General features: G+C 36.3%; 1 protein-coding gene across 1 annotated transcript; it reads right to left on the reverse strand.

Moving 5' to 3' along the window:
* Positions 1-345: 345 nt before the first annotated feature.
* On the reverse strand, positions 346-4,252 carry LOC121991038 (bidirectional sugar transporter SWEET5-like). The gene is made up of 8 exons (XM_042545066.1): positions 3,727-4,252; positions 3,270-3,385; positions 1,447-1,519; positions 1,322-1,358; positions 1,015-1,231; positions 759-920; positions 545-664; positions 346-459 (listed from the first exon to the last, which is right to left on the reverse strand). The coding sequence occupies exons 1-8, from the start codon at positions 4,250-4,252 to the stop codon at positions 346-348; spliced, it is 1,365 nt and encodes a 454-aa protein (XP_042401000.1).
* Positions 4,253-16,139: the final 11,887 nt, after the last annotated feature.

Raw genomic sequence — 16,139 nt, forward strand, 5'->3', positions numbered from 1 at the left:
ACATTAAAAACTCTTAGAATAAATTATTCAATTATAATTGAATGACTAATGAATAATTGTTTCCATTAGATAAGTTTATTTCACACTTCAAATTAAAGAGACCATAAAAAAAAAGATTAATTTTTTTAATATTAATGCAAATTAATACAGAAAAACTTATTCGTTTAATCATTAGTTTGAAAAAAAAATATATAAAATAGCTTCATCTAATCTAAAGAGAAAAAAACATACATCTATATATATATATAAACATTAATCAAAACTAAAGTCTTGAAACGTTAGACGGGTAGCTATATATATATATATATATATATAAACATTAATCAAAACTAAAGTCTTGAAACGTTAGACGGGTAGCTCCACCTCAGCTTTAGTATTCTTGCTCGGTGTGGACTTGAAATAACAAGCATAGAGGACTAGTTGAGCAAGACCAAAGAGAGTCCCCAAACCATTAGGAACCTAATGAAAGAAAGTGATAGAATATATATATATTAATTAATTTAATCAAGATTATTTATATGGAATTAAATATACAGATACTTACAAGGAGATTGATATCGAAGGGGAGGAAACCATAGCTAGTCCAACAAACTCCATTAAGGGAGCTAGCAAGAGAAAGTGTGAAGGGCATGAACTCCACGCTCTTTGTTTGAATCACAAGTTTCTACAAAGTATAATGATAATTTCATGAGACTCTCTTTATATATATAAAAAATATAATTCATAGTTAAATTTGACATTGGATAGAATGTTCTTACCATCACAACAAGAGGAGACGCATACATGCAAGTCCCAAAAATGATACAGAGGATACCCACAACTAAGGATCTCTTGGTGGTTGTGTGGATCAACAAAAGTACTAAAGTTACTACAGCTATCATGAACACCATCTCAAGTGCTAATAGTTTGATGACCTTCAACTAAATAATATTAACATGTGTAAATTGGTTAGGGAGGTATTTTAGATGGTACAAATACGACAGAGGAAAAAAGTATTGGGCATGTTATACTTACGCGGCCTTGACGAGCAGCATAGATTAAGAAAACGGTTAGGTAGAATATTTCAAAGGCTATACCAATGCCATTGATGGTGATGACTAGAAGGCTGTTGGGGTGGACAATGGGCAGCCCATAGAAAAACCAAAGCAAGCAATTGAGTAATGTGGCTAGGTAGGGAATTGGCGAAAACTTCTTCACATCCTTGCTCTTGATGATTTGTATGTATGTCGGCCTATAAATTGTAAAAGAGTTGCATTTAAATTAACACAACAATGTTTCTAAGCAATTATTAATAAAAAAAATAAAAAGTTTAAAAACTTACATAGGCGACAAAAACAAACCACACGAGATTACATTGCCTGTAATAAAATTTAAAAGTAACACTCCAGATCATGGTAGATGAAACTATTATTTTTTTCAGTGAAATAAATTAAATAATACTTATACCTGTCACTCCAATGATGTTGCGTATGAGGTTTTGGTTCGCAATCATCTTTAGTATTATTAGCTTAAACTCTACCTTGTAAATCAATGAAAAGTAAGATCAAATCAAATATACATTTTCATTTCACCCAAATGAATTAATAAAAAAGAACATATTAAAAAAGCAATCCACAACAAATAGTTTGTACGTACCAAAAAGGAGGAAGGCACGGTGGCGCTATCTCTCTCTCGAGATCTTCTTTCTATGATTGATGTTGAAGAAAATGCACATGTTGCATTTTATAGCCTAATCATATGACTTAGTAATTTGTGATATTTTTAATAATATGATTGGATGATGTCCTTGTCGGACTTGGCTAATTTCAGCTTTCTTATTTTTTTTTATCAAGATAGGATATTTCACTTTTAAGGTAGGAAGAAAAGTACAAAATTATTTTAATTAATTAGCAAAATGGATAAAAAAACGCTTAATGAATGAATAATTTTTAGTTAATCTAATGGATTAAACGTTATTTAATAATTTGATAGATTCTTATTAAATTATGAATTTCAAATAATATTTTCGTATATATAATTTAAGTGAAGTTTTTGTAAATAATTAAGAGAATGTTAAAAGGTTTTAATTATTTAGATATTTAGTAAAAAAGAGTTTCATTAAATGAAAAATGGTTTACATAATATGGATAGATTAAATGAGTTAATTGTCTTAATAATAATAATGTTTTTATTATTTACTATTAACTATTGATTAAATCATTTAATTATAGAAGTTCATAAGATAAAAAAAAATATCCTTTAATTATTTTGATAATAATAATGTTTTTATTATTTACTGTTAATTATTGATTAGGTCATCTAATCATAACAATTTCATAAGATAAAAAATATCTCTTAATTGTTTTGATAATAATAATATTTTTAGTAATTACTATTAATTATTGATTAAGTCAACTAATTATAGCAAATTCGTAAGGTAAAAATAAAAAATACTTGTCTTGATAATAATAATATTTTTTTATTATTACTATTAATTATTGATTAAGTTAATTAATGATAACAAGTTCAAAAGATAAAAATAAATATCTCTTAATTTTCTTGATAATAATAATGCTTTTATTATTTTCTATTAATTATTGATTAAGTCAATTAATGATAGCAAGATAAAAATAAATATCTTTTAATTTTCTTAATAATAATAATGTTTTTATTATTTAATATTAATTATTGATTAAGTCAACTAATTAAGCTGGGTACTTGGATTGTAAAAAAAAAATAAAGATGAACATAATTATCTCTTTTTCCATTTAAAATACTTGAAGATAAATATCATACAATATGTCAATATTAAATATAAGTAAATAAATATATAACAAATAAAAAAAAAAGAAGAGATGATTAAAAAGAGATATACTATCTCGGGTTTTTTATCCTTTGAATTTCAGTTTCTTCCGGACTTAAAGTTTTCAACCTGCCACATGAAGAATTCAACTTAATAAGAAATCTGATTCAACACTAAAACAACAAGAGATTGAATTCTGATTACTGCTGTTAAAAAATCAACTTCAGAATTGATACTAAACAGTTGCTTTCTGTAATGCATTTCAGTATTCTGCTTCATATCCAGCTGCAACCATCTCCCCTACTCGAATCCATGATTAGAAAAGACAGGCACATTGGTCTTGCTCTTCAATTCAGAGCTGATTTCAGAAATGGAGAGGAATTCTGAATCCTTTTTTTTTTTTTAGACTTCAATTTCAGAATTCAGTTTTAGTATTCAGGGAAGTTACAGTTTTGATAATGGCAGATTTAGGAAGGAAAGAAAAAACCAACGTTTGTGAGGAATCAAGATCTTCACTTAAAATCCAGATGAGAAGTTGCAAGGAATACACAGATTTGCCAAATGCTGGATGGAAACCAGAAAGTAACTGTACAGATTCAGCTTCTAGCAAATTCCAGGTTCGTTTTATCAGTTTTAAATGTGCCATTTCAGATATCATCTTTAGGATTTTGCTTCAATGAATTTTGCATAAGATGACCATACATAGTTTCCACTCAATCCCAATTACATATCTGTTGAAATCAAAATTTCAGAATCTTTACAATCTGGATTCGTAGACTCTTTTTTTCTTGTTTTAGTTTTTTTTTTGAATAGCTTGAAAAGAAAGTGTGATACAACAATCAACAAACCTGCAGCTAGCTTCATTCCCTACTCGATGAGTTCTGGGTGGAGGGGCAGAACCTGAGCTCGGCTGCATCAGTCCGGATGCTGAAACAGTGGCTTACCAGTAGCCGATGAAGTCGTCAAAGCCTTGGATGCCCTGGCTCCTTCCCAGGCTCTTGCCTTGGAAGGGCAGCTCCTTATCGGTTGTGACCCCAAAATGTCCTCCTTTGAGGACTGGACTGATTTTTGCTTGTACGAGGTCCCGGCCTCAGTCGCTGACTTCCGAGTCTCACCTGATCCGTTTGGATTGGATGGGAGATGGTGGTTGTTTGGGCGTCTGATCCCTCTTCCAGGGTCAGATTTCGGCTCGGATCTCAGCCTCAGGCTCAGCCATCTCGGGAGACTCCCCCAATTCGACGACAAGGACCGGTGTCTCTTTAACAACATAGTTGGACATATAAAGACAGGAACCCCAGTCTCAGCCACAACCCCAAAAGGCTCGGCTGCAACAATAGCGGAATCATCCACCAAAGAAGGACGAGGTGATGACAATTCTGAGGAACCCTCGGCCGCATCCTCCGAGGCCCACATGGCTTCCACATATGTTAGGTCCCACTTCAAGCTCTTATTCATTGATGCATTCAACATGGTTTGATCTGCAAAGATGGGAAAAATTAGTCAGTGAAAGGGGAAATCTAACCAAAGAAGCACCTTACTCAGTTAGGTCATCCAACATGACTACATTCAGGCTTAACCCAACCTAGTGGATTAGGGCCTCATCTGCACTAGCATGTTCATATCAAACTTCAAGCCGACTAAGATATCGGTCGCCTCTAGGTATGCTCGCTTTAATTTATATTGTACAAGTGGTAACTGATGATGTGAGCCCATAAGTTCACTGGTATCGTCAAGTAATAAAAGATTATCGATCCCACGAGCATTGGTTATAAGCACTAGTGATTCCTCACGACGAATTAACTAAACAATCGAGAACTGAGAGCTATACACTAAGAGAAGAGAAGTAAGTGAGAAGAGAAAGAGAAACAGATAGAGGAAAGATATTTGAGAACTCGGCTTGGGAAACACTCTAGGAGTTCGGTTTCATTGTGATTTTAATCGATGTAGCATGAATCACCTGTCGCCTACCCTCTATTCCTATACACTTCAGGAACTTAGATTTATATTATATGTTACTGAAGGGAAGTGATTCCTATGAAGTCCGGTAACGGGATACCCCTGTCACTAGGGTCCTTTGGTCATAAATCACAAGAACACACTAGCACTCATTGACATAGAAATAGAAACAACCATTATGTCCAATTTTCTACTTCCATGTGGAGAATTGTTTCTCCTTTCAAGGTAATGCTCTAGAAGTCTGATAACTGGATACCCTTGTCACTAGGGTCCTTTGGTCGTATGATCTAGGGTACTCCCACTACGGGATGAACAATTATACATAAATATTGAATCAAACTTATGAATTAAGCTCAAATACAATTCATACACATAAGATTAAATAGATACAATGCATAACAATGTCATATAGATAGGAAGTTGTCATATCCATGAGTTCTTGCATCAATCTATATCACAATTACTCCTTTGATCTTAGAACATTAGATATACTCCATAACACGGAGGAAAGATTCTAAAGACATAAGAATTAATAGCATCTAAACCCAAACTAGAAGAAGAAGGGGGAAGGAGCTTATCCGATGCGTTAAGTGGTCTTCCGATCCAATCCTTGCTCCTGGAGTTGATGAGTTGGGAATGTCTAGATTAAAAATCTGTACGATGTTAACTTTGAGAAAAACATACACTCTTTATTGGTAATGAGAAAGACATCGTAACATGTGATTCATACCACATTTGCTATAGTGACAATAAGGGTAGTAGAAGAATGGATCCTTACTTCTCTACTATGTAAACCCTTGAGATTATAAGTTAATCTCAGTTTTATCCTAGTTGATCATTTAGCTGTGTATTTGAAGTTCTAGTCAGTGTCTGCTACTTTAGCATGTATCTTATTAGCTATGGATGATTCGATCTATGAAGCATAACTAGGAAAGCAATTAATTAGAATGAATAGATTCTAGTTAAAATGGAAGATTAAAATAGATTTACATCTTTGATATTTATTGACTATTCAACTAGTTATATTTTTGTTTATTGAGTACTTAAAATGTGATTGTGAATAATTGTATTGATTGAAGATATTGAACATGCTCTCGACATATGAATCATTATGAGGGATTAAAGATATTTATATTGATATAAATAATTCAATCTGGGGTAAAGATAAAATATTGATATCTCTGATTCATTTGATAGAGCAGTTAAGTTAAGTGTAATAACTTTCTTAGCAGTAATTGCTCAGTGTACTTGTTGCTGTATAGACTATTTTTCTTAAAGTATGAATTAAATGTTCTTATATGGTCTTTGTGATTAGATGATCTTTATGTATTGACTTGAACAAATTAGAGATACTAGATGTGTAAAGTTAATGCACACATTACTGAGAGAATGAGCATTACTTGACCATTCTTCATCTGTTGTAATGTGCAGTTATTGCACACATCATTTCTCTTCCTATATAAGCATCCAAATAAATCAGAGAAAGGAGGAGAGAATAAATCAAGAGATTGGTTCGTTTATTTGCAAGAGAAGGGATTTGGTTAGTAGAAAATTAAGAAATTTCCTCGTGATGATCTTCTAGGCAACAACGAGCGTCTCATGGTGATCTTTTTGACAACAACAAGTGTCTTCTTAGTTTTATTCTCAAGAGCATTGTAAGGATTTTTGTTTCGTACGAATTATTTTATTACAACAATAATTGTGTAGTTGCTATTTAAGTAATTGTTATAAATGTTTTAAAATGATTTTAATAAAATTCACGTAATTTGATTTAATTGTTAAGTTGATAAAGAATATTTTAAGATTATAATATGTAATCAGGATTGTGTTTTAAACGGCGAACCACGTAAAAGAATCCTATACATTTGGAGTTTTTTTATAACCTTTTGAATAAGGAATGGTTGAGTTATACAAAACTTGCACTATATTTAAATATAAACATGGGTATAAGATGCGGGTATGTGATGATGTTTTATTCTTATATCTATTTGCTATTTTATGTAGTTTATTTAATTATTTATTATTATTTATTTAATTATTTTTTATTTTAGATATAGATGTTAATGTGAATGAATCATAATTATGTAAATTCATCCCTTGTGTTTGATGTTAACGTGTATGAATCATAATTATAGAAACTCACCCCTTATGTTTTTAGACGCGCAATTATGTATCCCTGTTTTTATCCTTTACTCATTATGAAATAATGGACCAATAGAATTACAAATCCATATGCGGATTAATTTGTTAATAAATTTCTATCCATCCAAAATAGGACGGAATGCCCTCCCTTCCCCATCATCTCTGCCCACGACCACTTCACGATTCACGAACCCCGTAATCGGTCAAGTGATAAGTTTGTAATATTTCTCATTAATATTATGATAGGCTAACAAATTTATTTATAGATGGACATAAAAAAATATTAGGATACATATGATAATATATTATGATATTTATGATAATAATAAATATAAAAATAATAATAAATATGGTAATGATTACAATCCAAACATAGTAAGCTATCAATAATTAAAATCAATTTTTGATTATATCCGAAACATGAAAATGTTAGTAACTTGATCATATGTAGATATGTATGAGACTGATAGTTATTTAGCCGCTACACGTTCTTGTACAAAATAAAAATCTATTTCCATATGTTTTGTGTGAGCATGAAAAATTAGATTTACAGTAAGATATGTTGCTCCAATGTTATCACGCTATATCTTAGGTATAATATCAGTAGAAAGATGTAATTCTGAGAAAAGAGATTGGAACTAAATGATTTTAGATATTATATTAGCAACAACTTTATATTCAGGGTACTGGATCGAGATATAGTAGGTTGTGTTGGTGCGGGAAGCATCCGAGGATCGAACCTGAATTTTGATAATGGCAAAAGATTCAAAGTTAATTAAGGTTATTTGTGATCTAATGTGTTGAATGAGTTTGCAGAAAAAGTCCTAAGGTATCTTAGGCAAAAGTCCTAGCTGTGGTTAGGCAGACAGGAAAACTCTAGGGGGTGGTAACCTTAGGTCCTAGGGGATGGTAACCCTAGGCGAAAAGCCTTGGCAGGTCGATGTCTTTGGGAAAAAGTCCTAGAGTCGGATACTCTAGATGAAAATCCCGGTGTCGCAGATCGGGTGGAAAGTCTGGGTGGGTCGTGGAGCGGACGTCCAGCGAAAAGACTTGAAGACTCGGGCGCTAAGCAAAACTTTAGTCGATCTGGAGGATCAAACTGGCAACAGGTATACTCTCCTGAGTGTAGTTGGTGAGTACGCGTTCCCCGGAGAGGGAACAGTAGGCATCTTGATCCAATAATTGGTATCAGAGTGGGGTCGCTTCGATTTGGTGCAACCACCAGTCAAGCATATTTTTCATGGTGATTTTCAATTTTTCAGAGTCAGTCGGAATCAGTATTCTTGCCGCCCTCCGATCTTTTTTTTCGTAATCAAATTTTTCTCGAAATTGGTGCAACACCACTCGACATCGTGTGTTAGTATTTTTTAACCCGCACTATTAATCCAGGATCAAGTCCTGGGAGAAGTTTCTTTTGTTATTTTCCTTGTGCAAGTTCGATGGCTCTTCAAGAAGACGATAGTACGGCCCGACCTCCGCTCTTCACCGGAGAAGACTTCGGCTACTGGAAGGGCCGAATGGAGTCATACCTTCAAACACATTTTGATGTCTAGATGATCGTCAAAACTGGTCTTGAACTCCCAACTAACGACGACGGCAAGCTGATATTGTGTGAGAACTGAGATGCATCTCTGATAAAGAAGGTAGAAGCAAACGCCAAAGCAACCTGTACACTTCAGTGCAACCTAACCAAGGAGGAGCTGAACCGCGTCGGCCCTTTCTCGAGCGCCAAAGAATTGTGGTAAAAACTGATTGAGCTACACGAGGGTACATCAGAGACGAAGGTAAGTAAGAGAGATCTCATTCTTAATAAATTATATAATATAAAGTTGTAGGAAGGTGAAACGACGAGCCAACTGCATGCACGCATCCAAGACCTCCTCAACGGTCACCACACAATCGGGCAAAAGGTAGAAAATAGAGACATAATTAGGTATTCACTCAATGCTTTCTCGAGGAATACCTTATGGGCATCAATGGTAGATGCTTACAAGGTATCTAAGGATCTCTTTCCAATTAAATTAGATGAATTGTTTGCTGAATTTGAATTGCATGAACAAATTAACGCTCGATCGGTCAAGAAAGGTATTGCTTCAATTCCAGGTACAAGCAGAACTAGGGAACCTAAAGCAAGGCACAGGACCGAACCGGAGTCAGAAGAAGAACCAGACTCGGACGATGACGACGAGGAGATCACAGCCTAACTCGTCAATCTGGTAAGAAAGCTCTACAAAAGAAGAAGGGTTTCAACAAGAAGGATGTCAAGAAGGTGATCCAGTTCAAGGAGGTTCAACCAAGTTCCAAGATGAAGTTCTAAGTAACCTGCTATTGCTGCAACAAAAAGGGGCATATCAAAGCCAATTGTCCTAATCAAAAGGATGCAAAGAAGCAAAAAAAGAAGAAAGTTCTGAAGGTAACCTGGGATGAGTCCTCATCAGAAGAGTCCGATGAAGAACTCGAATAGACGAGCTACCTTGCACTGACGACCCAGGACCAAGTCAACGAATCCAGAAGCGAGAACGAATCGGAAGGTGAGTCCAAAAGAAGCTACAGATCCGTATCCGCTTCCGAAGGACCGAACCCCACTGTAAGTATATCCTCGGTTGTATAACTTAGTTAATTATCTTATGCATAAATTAACTAAATCTAACGTTCGGATCAAATCACTTCTAAAGGAGGTAACAACCTTAAAAAAATGACTAACTCCAAATCCTTAACTGACCCTATTCAGACTGAAACCTCAACTCAAGTCCAAAAGCTTGAGGAGGAGAATTCCAGTCTGAAAACTCAAGCCAAGGATTTGAAGATTACGTTGGAATGGTTTACACTGGGTTCCAAGAATCTTGATTTAATTCTTGGAAAATAAAAAGTCGTATACAACCGATCCAGACTAGGACTTAGGACTAAAAGGAAATACCGTTCATATCTATCACTTGTTAACAGACCAAATAGAAAGGTAGTCTAAGTATGGGTACCTAAGTCTAACTTGGTTAATCAAGTTGGACTAGGTCATTATTGGGTTCCCAAGGATCAGATACATTACCTTGATAGACCATATCGAGGCTATGATCCAGGGAGAGCAAATAGAAAAACTATCTTTATAAATAAATAGAATTGTTTGATGATTGTTATCTTCTTTTCTTTATAATATGCATGTTTAGATTAGGATAGATTAAGGACCTAGACATAATTTACACTTGATTGGTTAATCCTAAGAGTTTCAAAAGGAAAATTAAATATATAATTTCTTTGAAAGACTGTGTCTAGAAGTGATGGATGATCCCATACCCTAGAAGGCATAGTGCCTTGCCACAGCCTGGAAGTCAATCTTCGAAATGTGTATTTAATTGACCAATTAAAAAACTCAAGTCTAACTCAAATGTAAATTAATCCTTAGATATAATCTAAATTAAAGTTAATCATCTCACAAAAATACATAAGGTTCCCTAATTGATAACTTAGAATTGGGTGAGATAGATCTAGGAAGAACTTAGTCGAATTTAATTAATCCTAATTCAATTCAATTTAAACTTTTAATTCAATACCATTTAAATCTTAATTCAATTTAATCGATTTAATTAATTAAACCTAACAAATTTAACTTAATCAAATTAACTAACTTAACCTAATCAAATAACTTAATCAAATTAACTAAATTAACTAATTAATTAACCTAATCAAATTAACTATCCTAACCTAATTGATTAAATTTAATCAACCTTAATTCGATTTAATAAATTTAATGTAACTAAGTTTAATCTTAATTAATTTAACAACCTAAACTCAACTAATAAAAAAAAGAGGGGAAATTAACGTGGCAGGATGCCTCTCGAAGGCGCCTCCAACACAAAGGAGGCGCCCTCAAGAGCGGCGGGAATTTTTCCCACCAATCCACCTTAGGGCGCCTCCGATCAACTTCAAGGAGGCTTCTATACACCTTGAGGGCGCCTTAAAGGGCGTTGAAGGCGCCCTCAACACAAGAATTTTCAATGAATAGAGGCTGGTCTGTTCGCTGCTTTTTCCACAAATCAACCACGCTAAGGCGCATTCAACTCGGGGTTCTCCCCTCCAACCTCATCAAAGCTTCATAATGTCGCCTAGGTATACCCCAATCCATCTTAAATGCATCTATATGCTTTAGTTGCGCATTTTTTTGTTATATCTATGTTTGTTTAAAAATAGGAAATGACGTAATGTTGCGTCTACTTTCGGTACTGCTCTGTCCACCGATCCTAAGTTCCCCACTGAGCGACATAAGGTTGATTTCATTGAGCATACATATTCTCCAATCAAATGTAGATATTTGAATAAGACAATTTTTACTAGATATTGTCATCCTGTGGTCCAGATGATTGAGCATTTTTAGCTTGGTAAGCTGGTTTACTACAGTAATGCAATAAATCAGAACTTATGTGCTTAGTTCTATAACAACCTTGAGAGGGTTGATGACCTGACCTATTCCACCAGAGTTGGTGGAAAAGATTTTCAGTTTACCCCTGCCTTGATATGTACTAGTCTAGGTCTTATACTCTCTGCTTATCCCTTTTTGTGCTACCCTAGTAGGGATTTGCCATTTGGCGAGTCCTACTCCCACATTACATTAGATACACTCTATGTCTATTTTTATGGGGAGGAGAGACCACCTGTAGTCTCTGACTTAAGGTCACTCTTTCTTAGGGTCCAGGGCTACATTATGTATCGAGTCTTGACTGCATGTATTCTGCTGATCACATCTTGGGACGTCCCGAAGATGCGCCCGTCTCACTCCTTCTTTTTGTATGCCTTATGTTAGCATCTAGATATAGACATAACATTACACATGTTTCATAACATCATTCATGCGACCAGTCTCATTACGTTTCGTGTAGTCCACATGGCTTACTGTCATGTTCTGACATACATCTTCTCGACATTAGAGATAGATATGACTTAGGAGACGGTTACCTCCCTTAGACCTTATGACGAGATTAACCAGCGTCATCTTAGGTTAGCTCATATAGACATCACCGCTCAGGGGATCCTCGCATAGAGAGGTGGGCCACCACCAGTTGATCTATCCGAGGATGGGGTTATTGCTCCAACCGAGGGATTTGTCCTAGCTCTAGATGAGTATTTTTATCCATCCGAGGAAGAGGAGGTATTAGGATTCACGCTTCCTGAAATGTTCGGGGTTCCTCTCGATCCATCGCATCCCTCGACTTCAGTTCAACCTTCGACGTCGACCCTGTTGGATTGAAAAGCGCTAGAGGGGGGGGTGAATAACGCTCGCGGCTATTTCGTTCGTTTCGGAATCGTAAAAGCAGTCGAGTAAATAAACGCAGAAGAATAAAAATAAACACACAAACACAAGGGATTTACTTCGTTCGGAGCCTGTAGCGACTCCTACTCGAAGGCCCGCGATCCTTGATCGCTTTCCGTGGGCAACAACTATAAGCATGAAATTATTACAAGCTAAATACAATTTAAAATAGTAATTAAAAATACCAACGACGCTTAGGAAATATCATATTTGGAGCTCCGGGTCATCGAGAAGTATTCGCAGCACTTCTGGGTCGTCTCGTTGACAGCACGTTAAAGAAAGGTTGCTTAGAGGAAGTTATATCGAGTTGCTGGTCGAGTGATGCTTTTATACAGTGCTCAAGGCGCCTTGAAATCCATCCAAGGCCCCTCCAGGAGGGCTAAGTCCCCCACGTGGATCAAGCCTGAACTGGTCGTGACTAATCCCTTCAAGGCGTCTTCTGTGCTCTCCAAGGCGCCTTCATCCACCAGTCCAAGGCGCCTTGAGCTTCCTTCAAGGTACCTCCAAGCTTGCTTCGTGGCCAGCTTAGCTTTGCATCCGAGGCGCCTCCAAGCTCCATGGAGGCGCCTCGAATACTGTTCATCTAAGGCTAAGTTATGCTCCTTTGGTCCTGCAAAAAGTGTTAGTCCCAAACACATACCCTGCAAAACAAAGTTAGCACAAAACAATATAGATATTTTAATAGAATATGATGACAGTCTCCGGACTATCCGGGTCTGACTTCAGATTTCCGATCGGAAACCCTAAGTCGACCCGACGCCTACTATTCCCTCTACGAGCAACGTGTCCTCACCTACTCCACTCAAGAGATTTACCTGTTGCTAGTGCGATTCTCCAGATCGACTGGACTTTTGCTCAGTGCTCGATGCTTCCGGACTTTCTGCTGGACTTCCGCTTCCCGGCTGGTCCAGTCTTTCACCTGGTTCGCGACACCAGGACTTTCCACCTAGGGTTACCCCCCTAGGACTTTTGCCTGAAGCACTCGACCCACCAAGACTTTTCGCATAGGATTACCACCCCCTATGACCTAGGGTTACCACCCCCTAGGGTTTTCACTTGCCTAACCACAGCTAGGACTTTTCCTGAAACACTTAAACAAACTTGTTAGATCACAACATAACCTTAACTTTGAATCCTTTGTCATTATCAAAACTTAGGTTCAATCGTCGGATGCTTCCCGCACTAACAATCTCCCCCTTTTTTATTATGGCAATCCAAATTCAAAGTTAAGTAAATATATGTAAAAGGTTTGAGTGAGCAAGCTTAAGTATATAAATTCAAATACAAGCATAACTTAAGCTAACACTTAAACTTTGTGAAGCTCCCCCTTAATACGGGGCTTTCTTTTTGAATCAGACTTTTACTTTTGAATTTCCTACTCTCCCCCTTTGCCATTTATCAAAAAATAAGCCAGCTGAAAGCAAGTTTTAAGTTTTTTAGAAAACAGATTAGGCTTTGAAAGATGCTTGTGTAACACTTAGCTTATAATTAAATTTTACTGTAAAAACTATTAGCTAAGTGAGATAAAGGACTTAAATGGTAAGTTTAAAATGCTAATATATGGTTGACTTCTTTGTTTTTTGAAAAATACTTAGCTAAAAAAATTTAGAGCAAAAAAAATCGGTTAAATATTGTTCTTTGAAAAATATTGTTCTTTGAAAATCTGTTAGAAGAAAAACTTAGCTAGATTTTAAAGAATTTTTGGAGCCAAAAAAAATTTGAAGTCTCTTTTTACTTAGCAGAAATATTTTGAAAGCAATGAGTTAAATATTGCAAGGATATGCTTTTTAATATTTTTAGCTAAGTAAAGAATGAATCTTAGAGGTAACTTAGAAAAATATTTTAGCAAAAATTTATAAAGTTAGATTTCAAGGTTGGCTAAGTTTGAGAAAGTTAGAAAGTTGCTATATGAACCACTTAGTTAAGCCTTTTGCAAACATTGAATTTTAAAAATGTAGCTTCAGTTTAAAAAGGTACTTAGCTTAACTAAAAAAAATTAATTTTGAAAAAAATAGGAGTAAGAACTTGTTAAGTGAATTTTTAGGATGAAGAGGGAGTAACTAGATATTTAATTTAGGTTATTTATTCAAATTTAGTTAGTCCTTAAGTCCAAGCATGAGTCAAGTTAAATAGTTGTTAACTTATTCAAATTGTTTTGATCAGGTATCAGAGCCCTAAAGTACAAGCATGCTCAATCTTAAAATCTCTATTTCCTTCACCAACTGTCTAACCTTTAGCTACTTGCTGATTGCCTAGAGGGTAGCAACTTTCACTCGGTTAGTCAAGTTAAGTCTTTTGGTCCAATTAGATTTGACTAAGGCTGGATGACTTAAACTAATTATTGTTAATAAAGTATTTAACGCCTAGACTCATAATGATGCACAGATATAAGCATACTGGAGTCCAGGCTGTACCCGATGCATCTCACGTCGTTCTATGTATTTTAAACACAAGCAAGGTATACCTAGGTGTTTGTGAGATGCTCTGGCTTAAATCTAGGGGAACATGATTTCTAGGGTAGAGCCTAAACTAAGTCCAACTTTTGAAAATTCTAAGAAAATGAGATTTTAAAACCAACATTTTCCTAGAATTTAAAAGGTAAGGAAAAAAATTGTAGGAAACTGATTAAAGAAAACTATTCTACCCAACACATTTCTATTTCAGTAAACAACTAAAAACTAATAAACATGAGTAAGTAGAAGTCAACCAAATACTAATACAGTCTGAGAAGACAAATAGGTGTCTGTCCAAAATACATCAAGTAATAGTCTCAGAAGGCAGGATCATCAAGAGCGGGATCATCAGCTGGAGGGTCGTCAGCTGGGGGTGGTGCAAGATGCTGCTCGGGTGCCGGCTGAGACTGTCCCTGGCGCTTTATCTCACCTCGGAGAGACGCGAACCCTGCAGCTATCTCGGATCGAAGAGATCGAAGGAAGTGATGGCTATCTAGCACAGCCCGTCGCGTCTGAATGGACTGGATCTCGAGCCGAGTAAGTCTGTCCTCGACAGAAGGAGAGGCCGAAGTCGAGGGACCGGCGGATGTGGAGGGTCTGGCAGAGGTGGAAGGATCTGTGAAAAAGTCCTCTGCCAGGAAGTCGGGCCACTCCTCACCCTCACCTGGTATGTCCTCGACCTCTGGAGCACCAAGAGCAGCGACTGGCGGTGGTCGGCCCTTCCATGCCAGAATCCCCTTGGCAGTGACCTCTGCACCCGCTAATCTAAGACTACGCTGACCTAACTCATCATAAATGGTAAGTGGGATGAGTGTCTCTCTAGTAATATCTATTCTAGAGCTGGAGAATATTTGGGTCAGGATATGGCAGTAGGGCATATGAATTACTCCAGTCGTGACTATACTAGATGCCTGAATGATGTTATGAAACATATGCAGTGCAATGTCTATATCTAGGCGCTGGCTAAGGGCGTACAAAAAGAATGAGTGGGATGGTTACATCTTCGAGACGTCTCGAGATGTGATGGGGGATGCATGCTGTCAGGACTCTGTACATAACATAGTCCTGAACTCGAAGAAGAGTAGACCTGAACTCAGTCAGGCCAAAGGATCTCTCCTCCCCAAAAAAATGCATGTAGATGTCATCTAAGGTAATGTGGGAATAGGGATCACCGAAAGGTAGCTCCCTACTCGGGTAACACAAAAATGTACACTGGGACTCCCTAAGCTCTAAGCTAGTGCGAAGCAGGGAGGGAGTAAACTGAAGGTCAGTGCCACCAACTCTGGTGGAATAGGTGCTATCATCAACCTTTTCAAGGTTGTGATAAAACTGGGCATACAGGTCTTGATTCACTATAGTGATGCAGTCAACCAGTTTATCTAGATGATAGTATTCTATCATCTGGATTGCGAGCAGACAAAATTGGGATAAAAATTCCCTACCAATATATCTAGGTTTAATGGACTCAAAGGTGAACCTAGCAAAATCTATCCTATGTTGCTCCGAG

This window comes from Zingiber officinale, chromosome 6B, assembly GCF_018446385.1.
Source record: "Zingiber officinale cultivar Zhangliang chromosome 6B, Zo_v1.1, whole genome shotgun sequence".
Taxonomy (NCBI): domain Eukaryota; kingdom Viridiplantae; phylum Streptophyta; class Magnoliopsida; order Zingiberales; family Zingiberaceae; genus Zingiber; species Zingiber officinale.